At 39.7% G+C, this 22114-nt stretch overlaps 1 protein-coding gene across 3 annotated transcripts in view; it reads right to left on the bottom strand.

Annotated features, from left to right (window-relative positions):
* Positions 1 to 22114, bottom strand: part of LPAR1 (lysophosphatidic acid receptor 1) — a 72467-nt gene that overhangs the window by 31811 nt on the left and 18542 nt on the right. For all 3 annotated transcript variants that reach the window (XM_050329406.1, XM_050329404.1, XM_050329405.1), the window contains exons 2-3: positions 18992 to 19160; positions 7010 to 7757 (exon numbers count right to left, since the gene is read on the bottom strand). In XM_050329406.1, coding sequence (XP_050185363.1) covers positions 7010 to 7757; positions 18992 to 19051 — 808 coding nt within the window. In that variant the 5' untranslated portion in view covers positions 19052 to 19160. The remainder of the gene's footprint in view (positions 1 to 7009; positions 7758 to 18991; positions 19161 to 22114) is intronic.

Raw genomic sequence — 22114 nt, 5'->3', positions numbered from 1 at the left:
GTTCCTTGTGAAAGTTTGTCTTCCTTTTACCAAACAGTGCTAGACCCATCTAATATAGCAATCAAGCTGTATTTAGCATGAAAATAGGAATATAGAAATTTACATTTACTAACATAAAAATGTTACTCCACGTGTTATGAATCATTGACTAAAAATCCAATTTTTTTGTTATGAAATCTGAATAATTTCACAATGAAATCTTCTAACAAATACATGCAATAATATAAAGACTTCAATTCCACTTCATCTACTTGCAAGTCGAAACTACCCTGTTCTTTAAGTCAATATCAAAATGTCATTAAGATGCACAGGGGAAAAAAACCCCAACAACAAAACCAAAAACATAATACTTAATACATTACAATAGAAACAGCAAGCAATGGAAACCACCCACCACCCAAAACTGTATGTGTTATTTTCCTCCAAGGAAGCTTCTGAGGGGCAATTGGAACTACTCTTAAGGACTTCCACTAAAAGAAGAGAAAGAAACCCAAGCCATCAAAAATCCTGTAGCATGGATAATGTGTGCTATTAAAAAAATAATTTTAATTAAGATTTCACTTTTTCATGCTAATATTAGATGATACAGCTTGAAAGTATTGCTGTCACACTGCAGCTCTAAAAACATAATGACAAACCTTCCCTCTCCATACAATACTAATATAAGAATTTATTTTATAAGCTCTATGAGCTCTCCATTTAGACTACAGTCAGGAGCAACATTTCCCAGTTTACTCGACTGTGGGTTTAAATTCACAGTTTATGCACTTTTAAAATATACTTATCTAAAAACACTGGGACTGCACATAACTGCACCCTGTGTGCTAGAACAGAAAATCATTGATGCTCAGACTTGTATTGCCTGCACCAGTTCTAGAGTTTATTGCCTTGTTTTTCTGCCAGCACTAAATCAATACACAAGTGACGTTACTATGATGCAGGGGTGAGGCAGGGTTGGCGACTCTGAACTGGCCCCCCTGTGCTGACCACAGGGTAACACAGTATTTACGGCTTCACACTGCCCCACTTCCAGAGAAGAAGCTGCAAAAAATGCTGCTCTCATATGATCTCCAGCCTGATCTCACTGCTCAGCATGGCTTTCTAAGGAAAAGGTAATAAAGTCGAGGAAAAAAAAAACAACTGGATGCTACTCTGATCCCCCAGAGGGGCACTGCAACCTGATGGAAGGACATCTCCAAGATGACAATCTCAATTTCAGTCATCTCTGGAAAAACAATGCTGGAGAGCTCATCTCTCCTGACACCAGCAGGACTCCTCAGGGAGGAGGTGAACAGGTGAAGTGGTCTTCTTCCAGTCACTGGGATCACAGTTAAACCTTGGCTTCTCCAGAAGATCCTTTCATAAGCTGCATTGTGCTACCAGGGCTGGTGCTTGCTCTGGTCTACAAGAATAACTTTCCATGGGTAGGGAAGGTCTGACAAATTTTGAGTGACACCATAACCAAACAAGATCATCTCCATTCCAGTCCAGGACCACATACTGGGTAACTGATGAAATATATTTCATAAGGCTCAGGAAGGAAGGTCAAGGCCTTATGATTCAGAGGCCAACAAAGATAAGCCATTCCATTTAACCACTGGACAGCACACGATGGGTGTGGAAATAAAGACATTAGACATGCCTCTGTCAAGACCTGATGTGCTGTCAATCAGATTATAGCACTATTTCATAGTCTTTTTATTTTCTACTGATAATCAAGTGTTTTTACTCACTTTCCTTTCCCCCTCATGCAGTAAAGATCCAGACCCTACATCAAAAGAGACAATGCATTGAAAACATCTTTTAAGAAATGTGCTTTCATAGAACTTCAATTTTTTTGACCCTGAAATGAAATGCTGCATATCAATCATTCGGAAAGGTTAAATTTATAAAAAATGTGCTTTATTTGCTTTAACTGTCTAGCTACAGCATGTGTGAGCATTCTTGTGCTTTAACATAGTTATTTGCTGCTTTCCAACCCCATTTGGTGCCTAGATGTGAAAGAAAAGCTATAAAAATAAGTCTCATGCAATTCATAACTGAAGCAGAGAGGGCAAGAAAAAAGCTGTTGCTGAGCAGTTCTGCCCTTCCAGATGTTTATACTGAACTTCCAGATGTTCTTCTTGCATTTATTCCTTTGTTATAAGAAGTAAGGAACTGTCTTCAAACACAGTGAGTCTCCTTTAAACAAAAAGAGTTTATACAAAAAGAACCTTTATTTTTTCATGTGTGCCCACATTAGTTTCCCAGTCTTACAGAGTTAACCTCATTCCTGTAAGCAAAGGGGATGATGTTACAGGCGCGTGTCTTTTTACTTCCCAGGAACATAAAGGGTAAGCAATCACGAATCTACTGTTTGCTCTCCATACATCCTGGGGGTTAGCTATGATGCTTGAGTCAACAGGCATGCCTAATTTTGCCCAAACACCATTGAGAACTCACACAGCACAGAAGGCTAATAGTCAAGATTAGTAAAATACACACAAGAAGGTTTGTTGCTATTATTGTTATTTAAAATTCAGTTACAAAACCTCAGTATCACAATCTCACAGCCTAAATTCTAAATAAAGGAGAATGCCCAAAGATGCATATGGAGGTCCATGGCAGAGTTATCCACATTATAACACCACGAGGTGACAAACTAAGGTTGGATGTTTCATCAGCATTTAGGTAGGAGAAATACAGGCTAGTTTTCCAGCATTAGAGAGACCCTAGCTTTTCCTGCCTTATTCCAGGCCAAGGAAATCCAGATCAGAGCTAGTTTTTCCAGGCCTAAGCTCTGAAATCCTTCATTTGCGGCTTTCGCTGCTTCTTAAAACAATAGTTAGATATTGTCATTCATTTTTTGGCCAAACCTGCATCTGGCCCAGCCAAATGCATTCAGTGTCTAACTGTGACCTCCACCAGAAAAACAGTTTAGCTTTGTCTTTAAATGTAACACGAGAAAAAGTAGAGTACAGAAGAGAGAATGCCAAGTTTCAGCTGATGTATCTGCTCAGTTTCTGCCTGTTCCCCGATTGCTCATTTAAAGGGAACACATGGTGGTGGTGAAAGGCAAAGTGTCATTGAGCTGCAAGCCAGACCAGACATGATTTTATAGCTATGTGCAGTCCACAGATCAGTCCCTCCTTAGTCCCAGTGCAAAGGAAAGACATGGTCTAGAGAAAGAGCTTTATGTTTTTTGTTACTTTTGAAGGATTTCAAAAGCAGCCTTGTTAAACGAAAAAAGGGCTCAGCTATGAAATCACTTCCTTCTGTTTAAAATCTTTTACTCAAGCAAAAAAAACACAAAAGAACATGGAAAAAAAAAAATCTGTTCTCTGCTTTTGCCTTGTTCCTAGGATCCAGCATGCCACCCGCTCTGTGGGATGACACAGTGTGCCAGATCCCGACCGCTCCAGCCAGCACGTCAAGCTGCCACAGCCCTCCCCACACAATCACCCTCTTGTCAGAGGCGGCTGGCATCCTCCATGCACATGCTGACAGCATCACCGCCTGGAGGACTGCACCCCCTCTAGGGCAGCTCTTCTCCTTTTGGACAAGGCAGCAAGGCAGGGGAGGGCAGGCCATGTTAAGCAGCTAATGAACAAGAAACTCTTGTATTAATTCCCTCCCCTCCTGTCCCCAAAACACAGCAGGATAGGGACAGGGGAAAAGATGCTCTTCTGCATGCAGGAGCAGCGTGGCTTGGGAGTACAGCCAGGAGGATAGTTCCAGGACACCCGTTTATGGAAGTTTAAAAGTCAAATGAACAGTTCATTGCTGCCCAATTCACAAGGGCGTTACTTACGGCTGAGCAGCTTTTCAACAAAGATTCTAAGAGGAGGAATGGTTTGCCTTCCTCTGCCAATGCTCATACGTTTACCCAGACTCCCAGTTCTGTTTTCTCTTGGATGCCTGGGCACCATACCTCTCCTCCAAAATGAATTGTCTTCTCCTGTGTAAAGTAGGATGACACACAGCAGCTCCCTTCCCCACTCAGCTATGAGGCAGGAGAGGAGGGAGAAGGATCTTCAGAATAAACTGAAACACTTCCTTTCCCATCTTCAACTCCTGCAAAAAGTTGGTCTCTGCCCCAAACAGCAATGTATTATTACCCTAATCTGCACCATTAAGAAAGGCAGGGGTTCTTCTTTTCCTCTGTGTTACTGAGGTTCATTGATGCAGAAAAAGCCAGATTGCATGAGATAAATGTTCAGTAAGTTTCTCCATGCAGCCTAAGCCACTCACCTTTTCTGCCCTTCCCAAGATGAACTTGCAGCACTACCTTTTGGAGAAGGCATTCAGGAAGTATGACACTTGAAACAAAATCTTCTGCTTATGAAAACTTTAGGCCAGACTTACAAGGAGACTGCAAATAGTGACAGCACCAGTTCACCCACCTGATCAACAGGCTGACCACACTGCCTGCTCCACACTGAGATATGTCACCCAATTAGCACTCTGAAGTGATGTTTAGCTTTTTTCTTTAGAACCAGGAAACAATCCTCCACTGGAAATGCAAATTCAGCAATATAGGATGGCACTTCTTAGCTAATGGCAACTAATGAACATTTCTTAACACCCTGATGCACAAACATTTAATTCACCAAAAGTCTCTGTACTTGCCCCCAAGCCTAATGCTTGGCTTCAGTCTATTATTTATTAAATTAAAAAAGCCACCAACACAACTTTACACAAAACCCCCACAGCTTTTTCCCAGCTATCTTTGTCTTGCAACTGTCTCACAGGTGGTGAGGATGTGGAAGCATTGCTGCTTCTTCACACTTAGAGCTTTACACAGCTCTAAGACTGACCTCAGCCAGACAAAGAAATCACACTACTGAAAAAACAAAAAACCAAACCAAATTAAAATCCAATCCCTTTGTAAAATACTATCAAGGTGGGAGCTGCAAGTACAGGGTGAATAGTGTCACGGCCTACGAGTTCCTTGTTTCTGTCAAACAGATTTAATAAAATACTATGTTATCACTCTTTGTAAACAGTGTTTTATGCAGATTAGAAGAGGTGCTAAAGTACAGTGCAAAGCACTGAATGAAGTGCAGCAGTAACAAGAAATAAGTTCCTATTTGAATTTTGAGGAAAGCTTCAACATCTGCTACCTGCAGTCCTGAAAAATCTTCCCTCTATGAGGAATCACAGGTATTACTGAACTACATCTGCAGCTAAACTGGAGTCACATTCAGTTTAGCTAATGTCACTTAACACCAGGAATTGTTTTACTATTCCAGAACAATACCTGAAAAACATATGGTACTTATTAAGGAAAAAAAAAGGGTCACTTTATGTTCCCTGTGCACCTGTACTGTTGTAGTCACAGTGGGAGGCCTGTACATCTTCCCTCTGACCTGTGCTCATAAGGAGAACAAAAGACAGTCACTGTGTACCCTTCCAGCTGCATATATACCTCTAGTCTCATACGTGCTTGGGATTAGCTGACATCTGATATTTATTCAGTGACTATTTATTCCTAGAACTCTGCATTGCACTGGTGTAAGTGCTTACTATCCGCCCACTTTTTTTTTTTTTTTCAAGTCTGAGTTGGTCTGTCACCTCACAGGAAATGCTGTATGAATAGTAATTCCTTCAGGAGGGAAAACAAGGATCTATTTACCAAAAAGAAGACTGCAAAACCTGAATTTTCCTTTTGTTCTTAACTTCATTTTGCCTTCTGCCAGGAGGGTCATTGAGGTGGGGAGGGACAGACTTCCAAAACACCAGGAAGTCAAGAGAGGTTTTACCCATCGCTACAATCTCCCTTTCAAACCTCATAGATATTCTTTCCCTGAAGAGTAAGACATGTAGGAATACATCTTATCAATGGCTGAATAGGTTAGTTCAATGCACAATTCATATGCTGGTTACAAAACTAATCACTAAATCAAAGCGCAACACGTAAATTCTTACACTAACATGTGAGTTGACACAGTGACTCACACCAAATCTCTGCAACTATTCTGTCATGTTTGTGGTGGAAAGCACAAGTCACTGTGTAAAGCTATGGGAATCATGATGTCAAACTGAGAAACAGGGCTAAGTTTTGGGCCTTGTGGACCAACTACTGTTGCATTTATGGGCTATTAGGGCAACCTTTTGATGCAACAGGGTACTGGAATCTCAGAAGACCGATGTACTGTGCTGGAAGACCTAATAGGTGGGAACACATGCTGGAATAAGGAGACAACCCATACCATCACTGACACCTTCAGCTCACTGTCATCTGCAGCAACAAAAAAGAAACTGCAAAGAACATCACCATGCAACGTTACTCAGTAGTCAGGTGTGCTTCTGCATAAGCAAACAGAGCCCAAGACAAAACACAAATAGTCATTCACAAAATGACAGGAACCTCCTGGCTCCAAAGTGTTACAGTATTTCCCTTGCATTTCCCTGTTTTCCAAGCCCTGATGCTTAGGTACCTTCTGAGCAGTGTGCTGGAGAACATCAGGGCCTTATGTTACAGATATCGAGATATGCCAAACGTTACAGACCTAAGTGAATGGTATTTGCACTTCTGCTTAACATAAAATCTTTTCATGAATAGCCTGTAGCCCCTCACCGTTCTCTAGATATCAGAGCTTTGCATGAATACACACAACACCTTTTGGGCGGCAAAAAAGAAGACCAGAGGTACTTCGGTGAGGTTTCTTGTACTATTTTAAGTTTTCAGCCATTTGGCACCTTCAAAGGCAAAAGGGCAAACAGTGCATATAATAGGCTGCTGCAATAGGTTTTAACTTGCGTTGCTGCAAAACCACATTACATCTTGGGGTCCTGGATTTTCATCAGTTTCATACTACAGGGCTGAGTGACTAAGTTACTTATACCAACTTCAATAAATAAGCTTGCTAGTGCCAACACAGTAATGAACGCTGGAGGTTCTTATTGTCTGCACCTCTTCTAGAGTCTTCTAAATGCTGATGACCTCCCAGAAGACAGACATGCATTACTGAAATCACCTGATAAGAAACAGAGCGAAGAGAACAGGGTGGGCAAAGTGAGCACTTACCAAGCACAATGACCACAGTCTTCAGGAGGCTCATCATGGTGTCCCGATTTCTGCGGGGTCCAGAACTGTGTCTGGACATTCTCATAGTCCTTTGGCGAACGTACCCAAAGATATGAGCATATAGGATCACCATGACCACAAAAGTGACCAGGTTGAAAATAGCCCAGAAGACCAGGTAGGAGTCACTATAGAGCGGTGCCATGTTGGAGCAGTGAGTGATATCACAAATACAGTTCCATCCGACACTGGGTATGGCACCCATGACGATGGCCATAGTCCAGATAACAACAATTACGACGACCACTCGCCGGTTGCTCATCCGAGTGTGCAGCTGCATTCGGAAAACCGTAATATGCCGCTCAATAGCGATGGCCAACAAATTGGCTACAGAGGCTGTCAGACTAGTATCAATGAGACCCTGACGGAGAAGCCAGGTGCTTACAGTCAATCTTCTAGTGTTGGGTCCCGTGTTGAACATTAAGTAAAAGTAGGCCAGCCCTGCAAAAAAGTCCGCAGCGGCTAAGTTGGCCATTAAGTAATAAATAGGAAAGTGGAATCGGCGGTTGACATAAATAGCCACCATTACCAAGAGGTTGGCCAGCATTATGAAGATGCAGACGGTAATCCCCAGTCCCATTACAAGCTTGCTGACAGTGTTCCATTCAGTGGCTAGATATTTTCCACTTCGGTTATAAAAGAAGGCAATGGTTTCATTGTAGTAGCACTGTGGTTCGCTCATGGCTGTGGACTAAAAGAAGAGGGGAAAAAAGAGGAAAAAAAAAAAAACAACAAAAAGAGAATGACATCAGAACTGAAAACATGTGATTGCCTCCATGGATGAGACATGCATGAAGAACAGGGAGGGGGTCAGGAAGGGAACACGCTTCAGAACAAATTTATTTTTTCAGACCAAACGGCATTCCACAACTTGCAAACAATTGCTCTGAGGAGTCTAGTAACAGCAACCAGATTAGAAGCAACCAGAAATGCTTCCATCTGCTCTGGGAGCCAGCAGGACTTCTGATGTAGCTGTAAATTGCATAGAAAATGAGCTTCTGGCCAAGCAGACAAGCTGAAATATTCACTTAAAGGGAAAGGCATGCAATTTGTAAATAAGAAAGGTTAACTCTGCTACAGGATACCTTATTTATGTTAAGAGTGCACAAAACTGTTGTTTGACAGTAATGGTGTTAAAAAAAGAGCTTCTCAAAGCGGAGAAAAAGTGGATTACATTTATGAGCAGGTTTTAAATCCTTCAGTTTTCCATCGGGGTATTCCTTCTTGTCCTGTCTCAAGGAGTGGGAAGAACACCCTAAATTAATATTGCCAATATCTAGGAGACTGTGAATTATCAGGGGCTGTGTTTGTCCATAGAGCATGAAAGGCTTGTATGAAAAATAAAAAAAGCTTGACACTGCATTTCTATGAGCATCAGCCCTGCTTCTAAGCAGGGTTTGAAATACAGCACGCTTTTAAATATAACTCATCAGAATTGACTTATTCCAATTTGAAGCAGGAGTGAGCCAAAAAATAAGAAAAGCAATATTTGGCTTAACTAGTGTTAAAAGCATCCAACCTTATTTCCTGCATTAAATATTGTTATGGCTATGTCAAGCAACACATGATTAATTTTCCTTGCAGAGTACTCTGCCAAGAACAGCTATGGGTGAAACAAACAAGCCCCATACCTCACCAGAATGTGGAAGTTTTGCATAAAACTGCTGGTTCACAAGAAAATGCTTAATGAATTTCCTTTCTCAGTTTCAATCAATTACTTGAGGTGCAATTCCCAAAAGGCAAACCTTAGAAAAAGAAACACCTGTGAATAACAACCTGGTTCCTTGTTTAGCACATGTATACAATGAGGATGTAAAAATAAGAATTAAAAAAAATCAAACCAAGAAACTCATGTAAAAAAAATCTCTTTCTACACCAGACTTGGGAGACCTGCCTGTGACTCCTTGCTTTTATGGATCTGAAACTCTGCTGACTAAACTTGAATTTTTACAAAAAGAGGACAAGTTTTAGCAAGAAAACAGGTAATTAGCCCAATCAAAGAACAAATCAGCAATACTAAAAGATAAGAATTTCTTCCCATTAAAACATGCAAACTAAACTATATGTTTTGGACAGTTCCAGTCACTCTGTAGGAAACGCTACAGCTAAACTAACTTTTATGCTGGAAACAAAAATGTACAGAATTGGGAAACAGAATTAGTAACTGGACTCAAATGAAAATAGTATCTAATAGAGATTTCCCTAGAATTACCCAAAGCTATTTCTGTTTCTTTTAATTTCTACATTTGCCAACATAATTAAGCCAATTCCAACTAAACAACATACAAAACTTTCCACCTATATCCCAAATGCACTGCATGACATTTAAATTTATGATAAAGAAAAAGGTCTTTTTAGAAAGATTTTACTTCCAACCTCAACATCAATCAAAACCATTTGCAGGAATAAAAAAAAAACTAGAGTAAATACTATTTCTCAACACAGTGAGAATAAAACTTTTATTGTTCCTTTAGGATACATTAAATCTTAAGCTTGAAGCCTTTCAGCCTTAATTATTAAGAATTTTTAAAAGTTCTCATGTAGGATCTCTCTGCTGCATAGAAAAAAAAATGATTTACAAGGGATATTTAACAAAAGGAGACCTAGCTACAAGACATCTGGCTTTAATTCTTTGGTTAAAGACCTTGTAGTAATAACAGGTCAAGTATAAGAACCCTTGAGGGAGGGAGGAAGTCATATGAATGAATTAGTGGCCCTTATAAAAGCTTGCCAACATCTGCATTAATTACATGACGACACTGGGTTTTTGCTTTCTGTAGGAATATCTGGATGCAGGATCTAGTGGATTTTTGCAGTCCTGAATAAATTGTCTTTCCCTATATGTTTGTCAATCTAATTTTTTCTCTCAGATATCTGCTGCCCATATAAAATGATTTCTGCTCCACTGTTGCTTCTTTGGAAAGAGGCCTGCTACACCTGAAGAACACATATCTTTAGTTCAGAAATTTAAAATGTGGTAGGTATCATGTTTTTACTTATTTTTTCCCCTTCTTTTTTCTTTGTGTCTTTATTTTGCACAGAGGTTTAGAACGTGAATTATTCTCTGATTTTGTAATATCCTCCCTAACATTTGCATATATAATCTGAAACAAGATATGATAAAAAAACCCTTCACTTATTCACAAAATGCCAAGACAGGGCTCAGTTTATGCAACACACATAAGATCATGTAAAATGTTACAGAGTCAGACTTGTTAAATTTAAAGGCATAACAGCACTTGAGCAATCGCAGAGAAGTTAGCAAGAGGTTTAATTGCTGCTTCTCTCACTTTGAAGACAGAAAAACAAAATGCTGTTCATATAAGGGATTTTGGAGAAGCTTCGGTTTTAGTGCATTCTGATCCAAAACCTGGGATCTCCTTTAAAAGTAATCTTTTCAATCCCAAGGGAAAGAAGAGCACAAGAAGAGACAGCTTTCTGGCAAAAGTTCAAACAGGGGACTTCCAGATGATCCGCTTTCTCGGATGCCAGCATATATCATAACGGAAGGTTTTGACCTCCCAGGTCACAAACATAAAAATCCCAAGGCATCACATTTGGCCATGACGCTGACTGGAAAGGCTCCAGTAGGAGGCAAATGCAACATATCTCTCAGTACTGAAAGTGTTAACATACCACAAAGGCATATGCAAGCAGGCAGCCCCATCCCCTCTCCTGCCTCTGCAGGAAAAGGGGCAGGGAAGTTTATATTTTAATTTCCTGAAGTTTCACTCAGTGTGTTTCATTGCCTGTGTAAGCCAGATGTGTGGTGCCCTGAGACTTACCTCATCCATTCAGTATATCTCAACAGAAGTTTAAAACAAACTGAGCTGCAAATTGCCCATGTTAACTAAAGCCTCTAGAACACAACTGTGTAGAAAAAGAAAATGTCTGAGTTATAAACCAGCAAGACATATAAAGTAAGATGGAGTAAAAGCAGGCTAAGAGCAAAGTCCCCTCTCACCACCTGCAGCTGACCCAAGCCACAGTTGTCCCAAAATACAGAACAAGAAAATACCAAGAGTACGTAGTATTAAATCTCTTAGTATCATGAGGTGTAGTTATAATCTCAACACAGTACACACAGACCAGGAAATTTGGCACCAGGACAACAAAACTCACTCTTCTTCTACAGTCAGCAAGTAGCCATCCAATGGCTAGAACCTCACCTTGGCCTTTTCAGCCACCATTTGCTGTACTTGTCTGTTTTCTCCTTTCCTCTGGTTGTATGGGATTACACCACTGGGGTAGCAGTGGGGAGACTGGGAAGAACAGCCATTGTAAGCAACTTTCCCATGTTTTGTGCTCGACTCATCTTGCTGCTGCCCCCCCTCTACACCATAGCCTAAACTGGATTTGGATCCACAACATGGGGCAGCTCGACAATGGGATGCCCTTGGGTGACCAGCCCATTACTCCCTGCCCCTCCTGGGGAAGAGACCAGACTGGAGAAGGCACTGGTTGCCTGGAGCAGGAAGGTGTGAGGAGATCTCTGGATCCTGCCAGCTCAGTTGTGAGTGACAGTCCATTGGGTAAGGGCTGTGTATGGAGAGATACTTAGGGTAGAAAACAAACACCAATAAGTTTGCAACCACCACTGATTGATACTGTCTAAATGAAGCATTAGTTAGCACAAGGTGCCTGAGGAGCAAATGATCAGTTTAAAAATCCCTCTGATATCTGAGGGTTTGCAGAGTTCCTCAGTCCACCTAACAGGGAAGTTAAGAAAAAAAAAAAAAAAAAAGAAAAGAAAAGAAGGGCCCCTATCTCCCCACCCTCTGTATGCCTGGGTGCAATTATTTCTTGCAGAGAGAAACAGACCTGAACATTCTTTGAATACTAAGATCTGACTCTTACAGAGTTTTGCAAACTTGTAAGCCACAAAAATGAATCCATATCCAGGAAAACTCTTAAAAATGTCTTAACCCTAAGCTCTCCAAACACAATCCGCTCCTCTTTTCTTTTTTTTTTTTCTTTACTGAATTAGCCTTGACATGCTGGTTTTTTCTTACCCAGAACACAGAGGAGATGGAAAAACAATTTATTTGGCTAATATGGGAATGGCAAACTAAGACTAGAGATAACTGTCTTACACCTTTACATTAAGTGCAGCAGTGAACGGAAAATCAGTAGCACTGCTTTCAGCTGAGGTAAATACTCTTAAGCTTACAACATACCAGAAAGGTTAGAGCTGAAAAACTTCAGGGAACTTCCAACTTCAAAATCCCCAAAGAAACGTATAAATTAATATCTTTAAAATAAGGATAAGCAAGTAAGTATAGGAATAATTGAACCAATATATAAATACTTTCTCAACCCACAACTGCTAAACATGGCCTTTATGGAAGTAAAGTTGTAACAGATGAGGAAAAAAAATCCAATTTGGGAAAAATTTCTCTATTACCTAATGAAAAGCATAAACTATTTTTCAAACTGCAGAACAAAAAAGAAACAACAGCTTTTAAGTAAAGGGCAAAAGAAGTGTTTCCTTTAAAGATAAGGTAGAAGTTAAAAAAATTATGAAGTCACAAGGGGCCTGACTCATTATAGCCTTATGCCTACTATGCCTTATGTACAGACCTATTTTCATCTGCACAATGAAAGCATAAAACTCTACCACCAACATACAACAGCTCCTCCTCTTCATAATTGCATCTTCCAAAGTAATTCACTCAATGGACTTAAAGGAAAACCCTTATGATAAGATATGGTGGTTTGGTCCCAGCAGGCTATTTCATTTCAGTAGGCTAATTTTGCCCTTCACATAGCTGAAAAGACAGGAGGAAATTAATCTCTCTGTAAGGGGATCTCTTTAACTCTGTTACAACATGATAAAGCATGAAGTAACTTAAGGATTGTGTGGCAACACTTAGCATCTCCAGTAATTTTTAGGATGTTCTTATAGCAGGCTTTGTTACTTCAGAGTCTTAGAGCTCACAAAGATCCCAACTACTAGAAAATGAACTGAGAATTTCTTTGTATCCTACAGCTTATACATGGAAAGGGCAGCTTAACATATCTAGGCACTCAGTGTAGCAAAGAGACCCAGGCACCAGCAACACTGGGAAAAGAGGCAATTTTACTGTTGGAAGGTTTAGTTCACAAGTGACACAGATCCTGTTGGAAACTATGATTACAACCTCCACAGACTGGCTATAAAACCAGGGAGGTTGTTGACCTTCCACAGTCCTTATTCACTGCTGACTACTACAAAAGCAAGTTCAAAAAAGCTTCCGTGAGTTAAAAAAGGAATGTGTGAGTTCAGGAAGTCCAGCTAACTCTAAAAATGCCTTTCTTTTGGAAGATGACAGGGTCTCTAACTATCAGGTCTGAAATCAGCCCTACATCTTTTGAGGATAGATAAATTAGGAGCCATGCAATTCCCTATTCAAACACAAGAGCATTAGTGAAGAGCAGTAATGGTCAGGAGCATACTGAGCTGTCCCAACAGAGCCCCAGATTGCCAGCTCTGTGGTTTCAACTTCTCCATTCTCTACTGCTGCAGAAAGGGAACCTGCATGCACCTGCACACACCTGCACACACACCTGCACATGAAGCTTCTTTCATTGCAGAATTCTGCAAGCAAAAGGACATTTAAGACATTGAAAGCTAGAAGAACTTAAAAAAAACCCCAAACAACAACAACAAAGAGACAGTAAACTCACCTATTTGCAAACTACCCAGTAATTCAGACACTCTTTTATTGTTGCTCCCTTTAAAGAGATCCAGCACGTTCAGATGGGCTCTGTCCCTCACAAGTACTACCTACATCTGATGAATATTTTCTAGTTGAGGAGGAAATGAAGACTGTTTGAATCAGGGCACAGTTCCACATCATCACACCCTCCCCCTACATTGCTAGGATGACTTATATACTTTGATAAATAAAGATTTGTTTTTGGTCTACCACCCCTCTCTGCCTTCCAAGCTTCTCTCAAGAGAGACCACCACTGTAACGTGGAGGTATTGTAAAAATAAGCTAATGTGCTTTGCCACACGCAAAGCATATTGACCCCAGACTGGCTACTTGCACTCAAGTATCCCACTCAGAATATAGAAATGGGTTTCTGCAAAGCTCTTCAAGATCTATTTCCTTCTGGGGGAGCTTACATGACAAGCTGAGCTTCACAAACAGTAGCCAAACACAGGTACAAGCTCAACCCCTCGCAGCTTTGTGGGAGACAAGGAAGAAAATTATATTGCCTCATCTCATTTAGTGAATAAAATATTTCACCTCTTATGGCTTCAAAAAGAGTCTATGTCATGATTCTGGCTGGGCTTCACTATCTTGCCCAGTTCACTCCCCAGCTGCCTACCTGCATTACCCTCAACCTGAACATCACAAACAGACATCCAACCATCAGTGAGTCCCTGAAAGCTGCTGTAAGGATGAGTGCAGTGCAGGACAGCTCTTTGTCAAAGACCCCAGCCCTAGTAAGAGCTTTGTGGAGGAAGGTGCAGAACACAGCCTCTTATCTGTGCACTTCAGACGCCAGAGTGGAAGTAATGGGAGGGAATAAAAAAATCTACACCTACAACAACCCAAGTGAGCTTCCATGCATAATAATTTACAACATCCATCCTTCAGGCCCAGTTAGGTGATCAGTAAGCCCAGCTGGGAATTAATTAATGACTACAGCAGCTGAAAAACTGCCATTTTATGCTGAAAAAATGCTGTAGGCTATCGGGGCTTCTTCCATCTCCAGGGCACACCTTCCATCACTCCTCACCAAGTAAACCAGCAAGGTGAGCACTGGGGAGACTTTAGCCTAAAAGCAAAATGCTTATGTTAATCAACATAGCAAATTTCCTTTTAGGGCTGGAAATTGAGATATACAAATGGAAACAAGAAGACTATCCTGTGTTTACCATAGCAAATACATTTTTTTCCTGAAATTCACATTAGACAATGTGGGTTTCTTTGCTTTGATGTACTGACATATTTGTGAAATACATGAACTGAAAGTAGAAAAATCTCTCTTTCTGAGCTTTAGCAACCATGGTGTTTCTATAAGTAACTTGTTCACACAGTATTGAGCAGCTACCTATAAGGCAGTATTGGTCAGCTTAAACAAAACTGAGATGCATTTTGCACCCCCAGTAATCTCATCTAGTATAAGAATAAAAAAACCTCCCAAAACATACTGGTATTTTCGTTTCCCCTATGATGTCTGTAAACAGGTGGATATACTTCTATCCTGGTATGTATTTCTAATCTAATTCTAAACTGTTTCTACCAGTCTTACCGCTTCCTTTCACTCCCTCATCTACCTTATTCATCACCACCATAGACCTGCTTTGGTAAAGAGGCTTATTTGTTTATTCAGCTTAAAGGGGAGAAAGAAATCTGCACATTTGCTGACTGCAAAAATTTGGGCACCAGATCCAAAACACAAATCTTATTGGAACTTTGTTAGGGAAAACAACATAGCAGAACAGCTGTGCCATCCCACAGCAGTCTATTCTCAAGCATATTATAAAAAGAATGACCATTCTGTGGCAATGCTAGTTTAAATCTCTTCCACTCCAATTCAAAAAAAAAGAGGAGAAAATAGAAAGTATTCAGTGGCACAGAGTGGAAGAAGTGTTTTCTGGCTCTGGCCATGAAAGGCCACTATAATGGAAAGTGCTCTGGATTTCTCTTCAGAACAGCTGCGAGGCATTTATTTAAATGTACTCATTTACTTCTAGTATTTGGCTGGTAGGATCCACTGCTGGCAAAAGCAAAGAAAGACTGATGAATTTTTGTTATTTTCTTGTTTAAATACTTCTGAAGCACTGTTGGAAGTCCCTGATTCATTAAGCAACTGGAGCTCAAATCATTTCTTCTTCAAAGCTTTTACTGCAGAATTCATCTCATGCCACTCACAAAGAGAGAAGACACTAATCACTCCACAGAGTACTTTCATCAGTTCTGATCAGCACTTGCCATGTTTCTTTTTTGCAAACAGCAAAGCACTCTGGGATGCTAATGCTTCTTACAGAATTATTTAACTTTCTGATTACTACATTATCAGACTAGTCAGGTTTCTATGAGATCATTTTGCTTATACATAGCTGAGGTATGAAGTCATAACATGTACCACAAAATATCTTCACTTCAAAATCAAAAAGGTCAGTTAACATTTTATTTCTCTCTCTTTAAGAGTAAAATGCCTTATCTAATCAGAAATCTGTATAAATCACAGATTGTGATTTATTGTGATTTATTTGAGATAATTTATTGCCTTACAATAAAAGCCTGTTGCCAAAAACTCAAAGCATATTTGGAAAATTTTTTGTTTCGTTGACTTCTTTGACATATTGGGAATGCTGTCCCACAAGTATTTTCTATTTCAGATCTCAGGTATGGACAGATAAACTATCCTGACTTCACCTTTACACATGATCAAGATGCCTATGCTCTTAGTCACCACTTGTGTCTGGTAACAAGATGTTGGGGGGCGGGGAAAGAAGATGAGAGCTTTGGATAGGTCTCCACATGGGGAGGGGATGAAGAGACATGACTGCGGCAAACCCATTGCTTCAATACAGGGTTGTAGAGAGCACCAGAGGCAGTTCCTATGTTGATACACTAGCAACGAGAATATTTTAAGACAGTAATAGCAATTTCAGACCTGGTATTGAGAAGCAATCTTCAAAAACTTTTTCAAAGGGTGAATCTTCTGACACCTGACTCAGAAGACAAATCTTGGGAAAAGAACCATTTGCAACTACATTAGCAGGAACTTCCCTTATTGTGGTGCCACCACGAGCATCTGCAGGATTGACGCTCAAGCAAAAACCCTGTCAGGGTGGGCTCTGGACTGCAAAACATCCTGCTGAGGTCTCTGGAAGGCTCTCCCATGGTAAATAAGCATCTGTTCTTGTTTGCTCAGTGCAGTGAAACAACTGATGATAGGCAGAGGAGTATTTATTAGTGCAACGTATACACACATGCACATGTACATACATGGGTACACAAAATAGATAATATTTATTTCTGAGTCTAAATTGACTAAATGTGAAGAAAGCCAATTATGCTGGCAAAACCAAAGGAAAGTTTAAAGACAAAATATTAAAAAAAAAAGATTAAAAATAAAGAAAGAAAGTTTAAAGTAATGTAGCAAAACACTTCTTTTTGTAACTAAGATGCCATCTAGCTCATGCAAAAAGCATGCAAGGTTACTTCCAAGTTTTAAAAAAAATCCTTCCTTAAAACATTAGTCTCTAAATGTCTTCTGCAGCATCTGCTCAGTTTTAAAAGGCAAAATAATGTCCTCTGGGGGGAAAAAAAAAGTAATTTAATCAATGCTGTTTTCTAAACTATATCCAAAAATTCATTTGTATGTCAACACAAACATGAACGGCAAACCTGTAGTCCCATTATGAAAAGCACTTTAACTTAGTACTTCCACCCAACTGTTTTCTCTTAACATGTGCCTCACTGTGTTCTTGTCTCTTAAAAAGGTCTTCCTTATTTTCAGAAATATACACATGGTTCCCAGCTGATTCTTTGGACATATCAGTCTTCTACATACAATTGAAGACTTGTATCAGCCATCAGATCCGCAATGATTTACTGAAATCTGAGGGAATTCATGCAAGCATGTAACTCTTTAATTACAGATATCAATTTTGAGCCTATTTTTACATTTACATTTTGAGCCTATTCATTTACATTCGTGTTTTTACAACATGATATTTTTTCCTACCATAATCTTTCCTTTGCTTCCTGTTGCCATTTCTTTTTGGCTCCCAAGACAAATCTCATTGAAACACAGACTCTGAAATTCAAGCATGGAGGGAGAGCTGTCTGGATTATTAGCTAATGATCAGAATCATCTATTCATTTCTAGCCTTTGGCCCAGTGATAAAAGTCCAGGTAGAATTTATTCAGCCAAAACTGCCTGCAGACCCAGGACGTGTGCATTTATTCAACACAACAGAATGGTGACTGTGCTAACATCAAGTCCTTTACAAGTGACAGCTTTTCTTCCACTCCTTCTCATACCATAGCTGATCTTATTTTCCCTTTGAGAAGGCATTTGTGCTGAACAACAATCCTTAAATACACAAATTTCTCATACATAAAGAAGGCTCTGAAGGAGTGCAAACGTCTTGCAGAGCACGTGCAGAGATGGTCGGGGAGAGCCTTTCCCCAGAAAGGGAGAAGAGTCTGGCAGTACCTAGGCAGCCTGGAACACAAGCATTCACCATCCACCTCCTACCAGGTATTCTGTTAATCAGTTGTGGGGCCCTCTTCAGAAAATACACATCCTGAAAAGTTTTAAATTGTAACAGGTACTTGGGTCTCTATGAAGTCAAGGGGACTTTGAAAATACTTTTCTGAGATGAAATTTTCACTGTTATGAAAATCTCCTTTTCAGTTTATAGTTTTTACTTTATCAGAATACACAAGTACTTGCTGTTCAGTACATGGAGCTAAATAAATCCCTTAGGTATTTATAAATATGAAGTCTGAAAGACACACTTGGATTCATGAAAGCAAGATTAGTGTGTTAGTAATTCTAAGTTCATTATCAATTTTATTGCTACTTTTAACTTAAAACTTTTTTGATAAGAACATTAAACCTGACTTTTTCTTTGGTATTATTCCAATTTATCCATATTACAGCCTTCTACTTTGTATTTATTAGGCACAGCAAAAATCAAACTGTAGCAGAGTGATCACCTCCATGCAGCCAATAAAGATCATATTTTGCCATATGTTTTCTTTTACAAATAGCAGTATAACACAGCAATGTCATGTGTCAAAGTATAACAACATTCTTAGTAAATGACCTGTGTCTTTAATAAAATATTTCAGGAAAAATTCCCCTGACACTCAGAAATGAGAAAGGAGAAAAAGCTAGGATTCAGTGAGGAAATAAGAAAGAGGTTCAGTCAGTTCACCTGCCAGAGTTCCATTGTGGCCTACTCACCTCAATCACCTCAGGCTGGGACATCATGGAGGACGGCACCAAATCGGTGGGGATATCCATGGTTGCTTAAAATGCCCCTGTTGTGCTTGTGCTGTTCCTCTGCACCCGCAAACTCTTGGTAGGAACAAAGCAGCCCTTCCTCAGACTCTAGTCATGCTGATATTTTCTCCTATTAGGAAGGAAAAAAAAAACCTGTTGAGAGTTAACAAGAGAATTGCATGTGCAGTCAACAACCAAGCTCTTTGGCTGCTGCAATACCAGTCTTTGAGTTTGTACAGCCCCACTTCTCACACGACCATTCTTACACAACAGATTTCCACAAGTTTCAAAGGGCACATTAGAATTTGGTCCAGAACAGCAAAAAAAGTCACCTGACCACACAAACTAGAACCCACACAAAGTGAATTCAGCAAGAAGGCTAATACATAGATCATGACCAGATTTGAAAGGAAATATGGTCACCTGTAGAGCCACTGGAACTGTGTTAACTTTTCCCCCCAATAAAAGAAAAAAGAACACCCTTTCCTCCCACCAAAAAAAGAGTGCTCATAGAATCACTTATTGGAATTTAGGATACATTTATTCCCTCAACAACTGCTGTTCTACAGTTCAGTGATCACATGAACTTGTCTTCTTTATTAAGAAAAGCAACTTAAAATGTTATGACATCCTTTTTTCCAGGTAGTCACAGATTTGCAGTACATGAATATATTGAATTGACATGCAAAGTTTGACCAGCTGATCCAACAGAATGAAGGTATTTCCATAGGTATCATGTTTATGGAGGTCCACCCAGCTTTTGCATATATATTCTATTATTTTCTTTTTCTGTTCTTTCGTGCAAAGAAAACCAACCAACTAACAAACAAATAAGGTGTGGGGGTGGGCAGGAAACACTGTAAATACCATTAAAAATTCTGCACTAAAAAACTGCATAGTTTTTTTCCCCCCAGTCAGGCTAGACATATACAACACAACTTACAAATTAGTCACCACAGAAAGGATTTTGGAGCGAGACCTATTGCTCCCCATATTTACCACTTCCTATTCCGCAAGTCATAGCAGAAATCTACTCATGCTAAGTGTAATCAGCATTCAACAAACATTCCAGAAATTACTCCAAACTTAACTGGTATTTTTCAAACTAAGGCCATGGTGTAATTACACAGACAATCCCAGTAACTTTCCTGGCAACCAGTTCATTTTTTCAAAGGCAACACTTACCAAGCCAAGAAAGTACAGATAAGTGCTGTAGAAAAGTTACGCTCTGCATGCTTTTCTGATTCAGTTATGTCTTTTTTTTTTTTCTTTTGGTCTTGTTCATTTAAACTTAGCCTTTGCATGCCACTGTGTAAATTATTCCTGCTTCTTAAAAAGCATCATCTTGAAATGCCTGCTTCACATTTCAACACATCCCCACATGCTTTACGTCACATGTAGCTGTCTCATCTTCCAAGCTCTAGGATCACTTTTTCCATCTTTATATAGCTTTCCAGTGACCCCTGTTCTTTCCTACTTAGTTCTTGCTAGTAACCTTTCATTCTTTCCACTCCTTGCCCCAAATTCCTACTACTATACTCACGGAAGAGGACAGAAAATGGAGACTTAGCCTCTCTCCAAGATAGCCTTCACAAAGCCAAAGAAACAACACAACCCCCAGGATTCCTGTTTCCTTTTAAAAAATGAGAGTTTTGCTAATTTTCTATTTTTTCTCTGTATCTGACAAATGAAGGGTACAGACAACATCAACTCAAAATTCTGACTTTAGGAAGCTTTTGCTACTTGACAAAGAAAAGAGTGATTTTCAGCAAAACTCCATCAACAGCCTCAAAATCCTCAAACAGCACATCTCATCAATATCTTGTGAGCTGTTGCAATTCTAACTTAAGGTCTGAAAAGACCTCTGTTTCTGTTCTTCTCAAAACATGTATAAGAGCAGCAGTTTCACTGCACTGACTTTACAGCTAGTCATTGTTAGTTTCTTTTTAAAATCTTTTCTCTTTTCTTAATCCTAAAATGCCGCCACTCTTCCATAATGAAGCTTGAGAAGAATTTACAGGTGAAGGAGACTTTAAGGAATACTATCTAAACCAAAACCAGAGGTAGGTTTAGAATCCTGTTTGCCACACAAAAAGAAGAGAAAATGAACAATTTTACTATGGAGCACAATAAAGCAGAAAAGAAAAACTAAGAACCTCCCCCACCCATAGTCTGTCCAGCCTTTAGTTAGCTCTGTGTACTCTAAATAGAACACAAATGTCAGAAAAAGCTTAACCCACAAAATTCAACAAGCATTTAATACAGATGATAGAAGATAAATGCCTGTAGTCATTTTTCATCAGTTCTCCAAGAAATAGAAAATACAGTATTAGTAAAAAATTCCTAAGCCCATGGCCATTTCATGTGTCCCCTTCTACACCTATCTGTATTTTCATTACTTGTACTTCACTGATCCCTCAATTTGGCTAGGAAAAGGACAGCTCTTAGGCAAACACCTTGCTTCTGTACCTCCTGAGCATGATGTACACAATGATAAAGACTTTCTGCCACTGGTTAGGCTCATAAAAGCCTCCCAGCTGAAAGCAGGTTGTACTGTACAAAAGGACTGTCTCCCCACTCCCAACCTGCCTCCTCTTCTTCAGCAATAATGAAGTACAGAGGGAACTGTGCTTTCACAGCAGTGCTAAAACAGGCAGACTCCATTCAAGAAAACAAAGGTGGCTCCTAACTTAATACTCGTGTGAGTTCATGGTGCAGCCCTGTGTTTTCAAGAACTGCAAATAAAGGGAACAGGATCCTCAAATGAACTTCACTAAAAGACATCATGACAGAAAATGTAATCTCTTTCAAAAAAGAAAGTCTGAAACACCAAACCTCAAGACTTGCTTCTTACTAATGAGATTTTGATTGCTTGCTGCACTACAAAGCGTTGAAAAAAAAAAATACACAGATTTGGAAGCATATTCACACACCTCATTCTTAACCCCTGGAACTACGGGTGGCATAGGCAAATACCACTCTGTGGTATCTTCTCTTGATAGACACTGCTATCTTTACTGAGTACATCCAGAGAACTGCAAACCAGGGTTTGGTTTGCAAATTAATATGTTAGGTTGGCATCTA

This window comes from Myiozetetes cayanensis, unplaced genomic scaffold, assembly GCF_022539395.1.
Source record: "Myiozetetes cayanensis isolate MyiCay16 unplaced genomic scaffold, myiCay2020 scf4, whole genome shotgun sequence".
NCBI lineage: Eukaryota > Metazoa > Chordata > Aves > Passeriformes > Tyrannidae > Myiozetetes > Myiozetetes cayanensis.
This window is presented reverse-complemented; position numbering and strand designations above follow the sequence as displayed.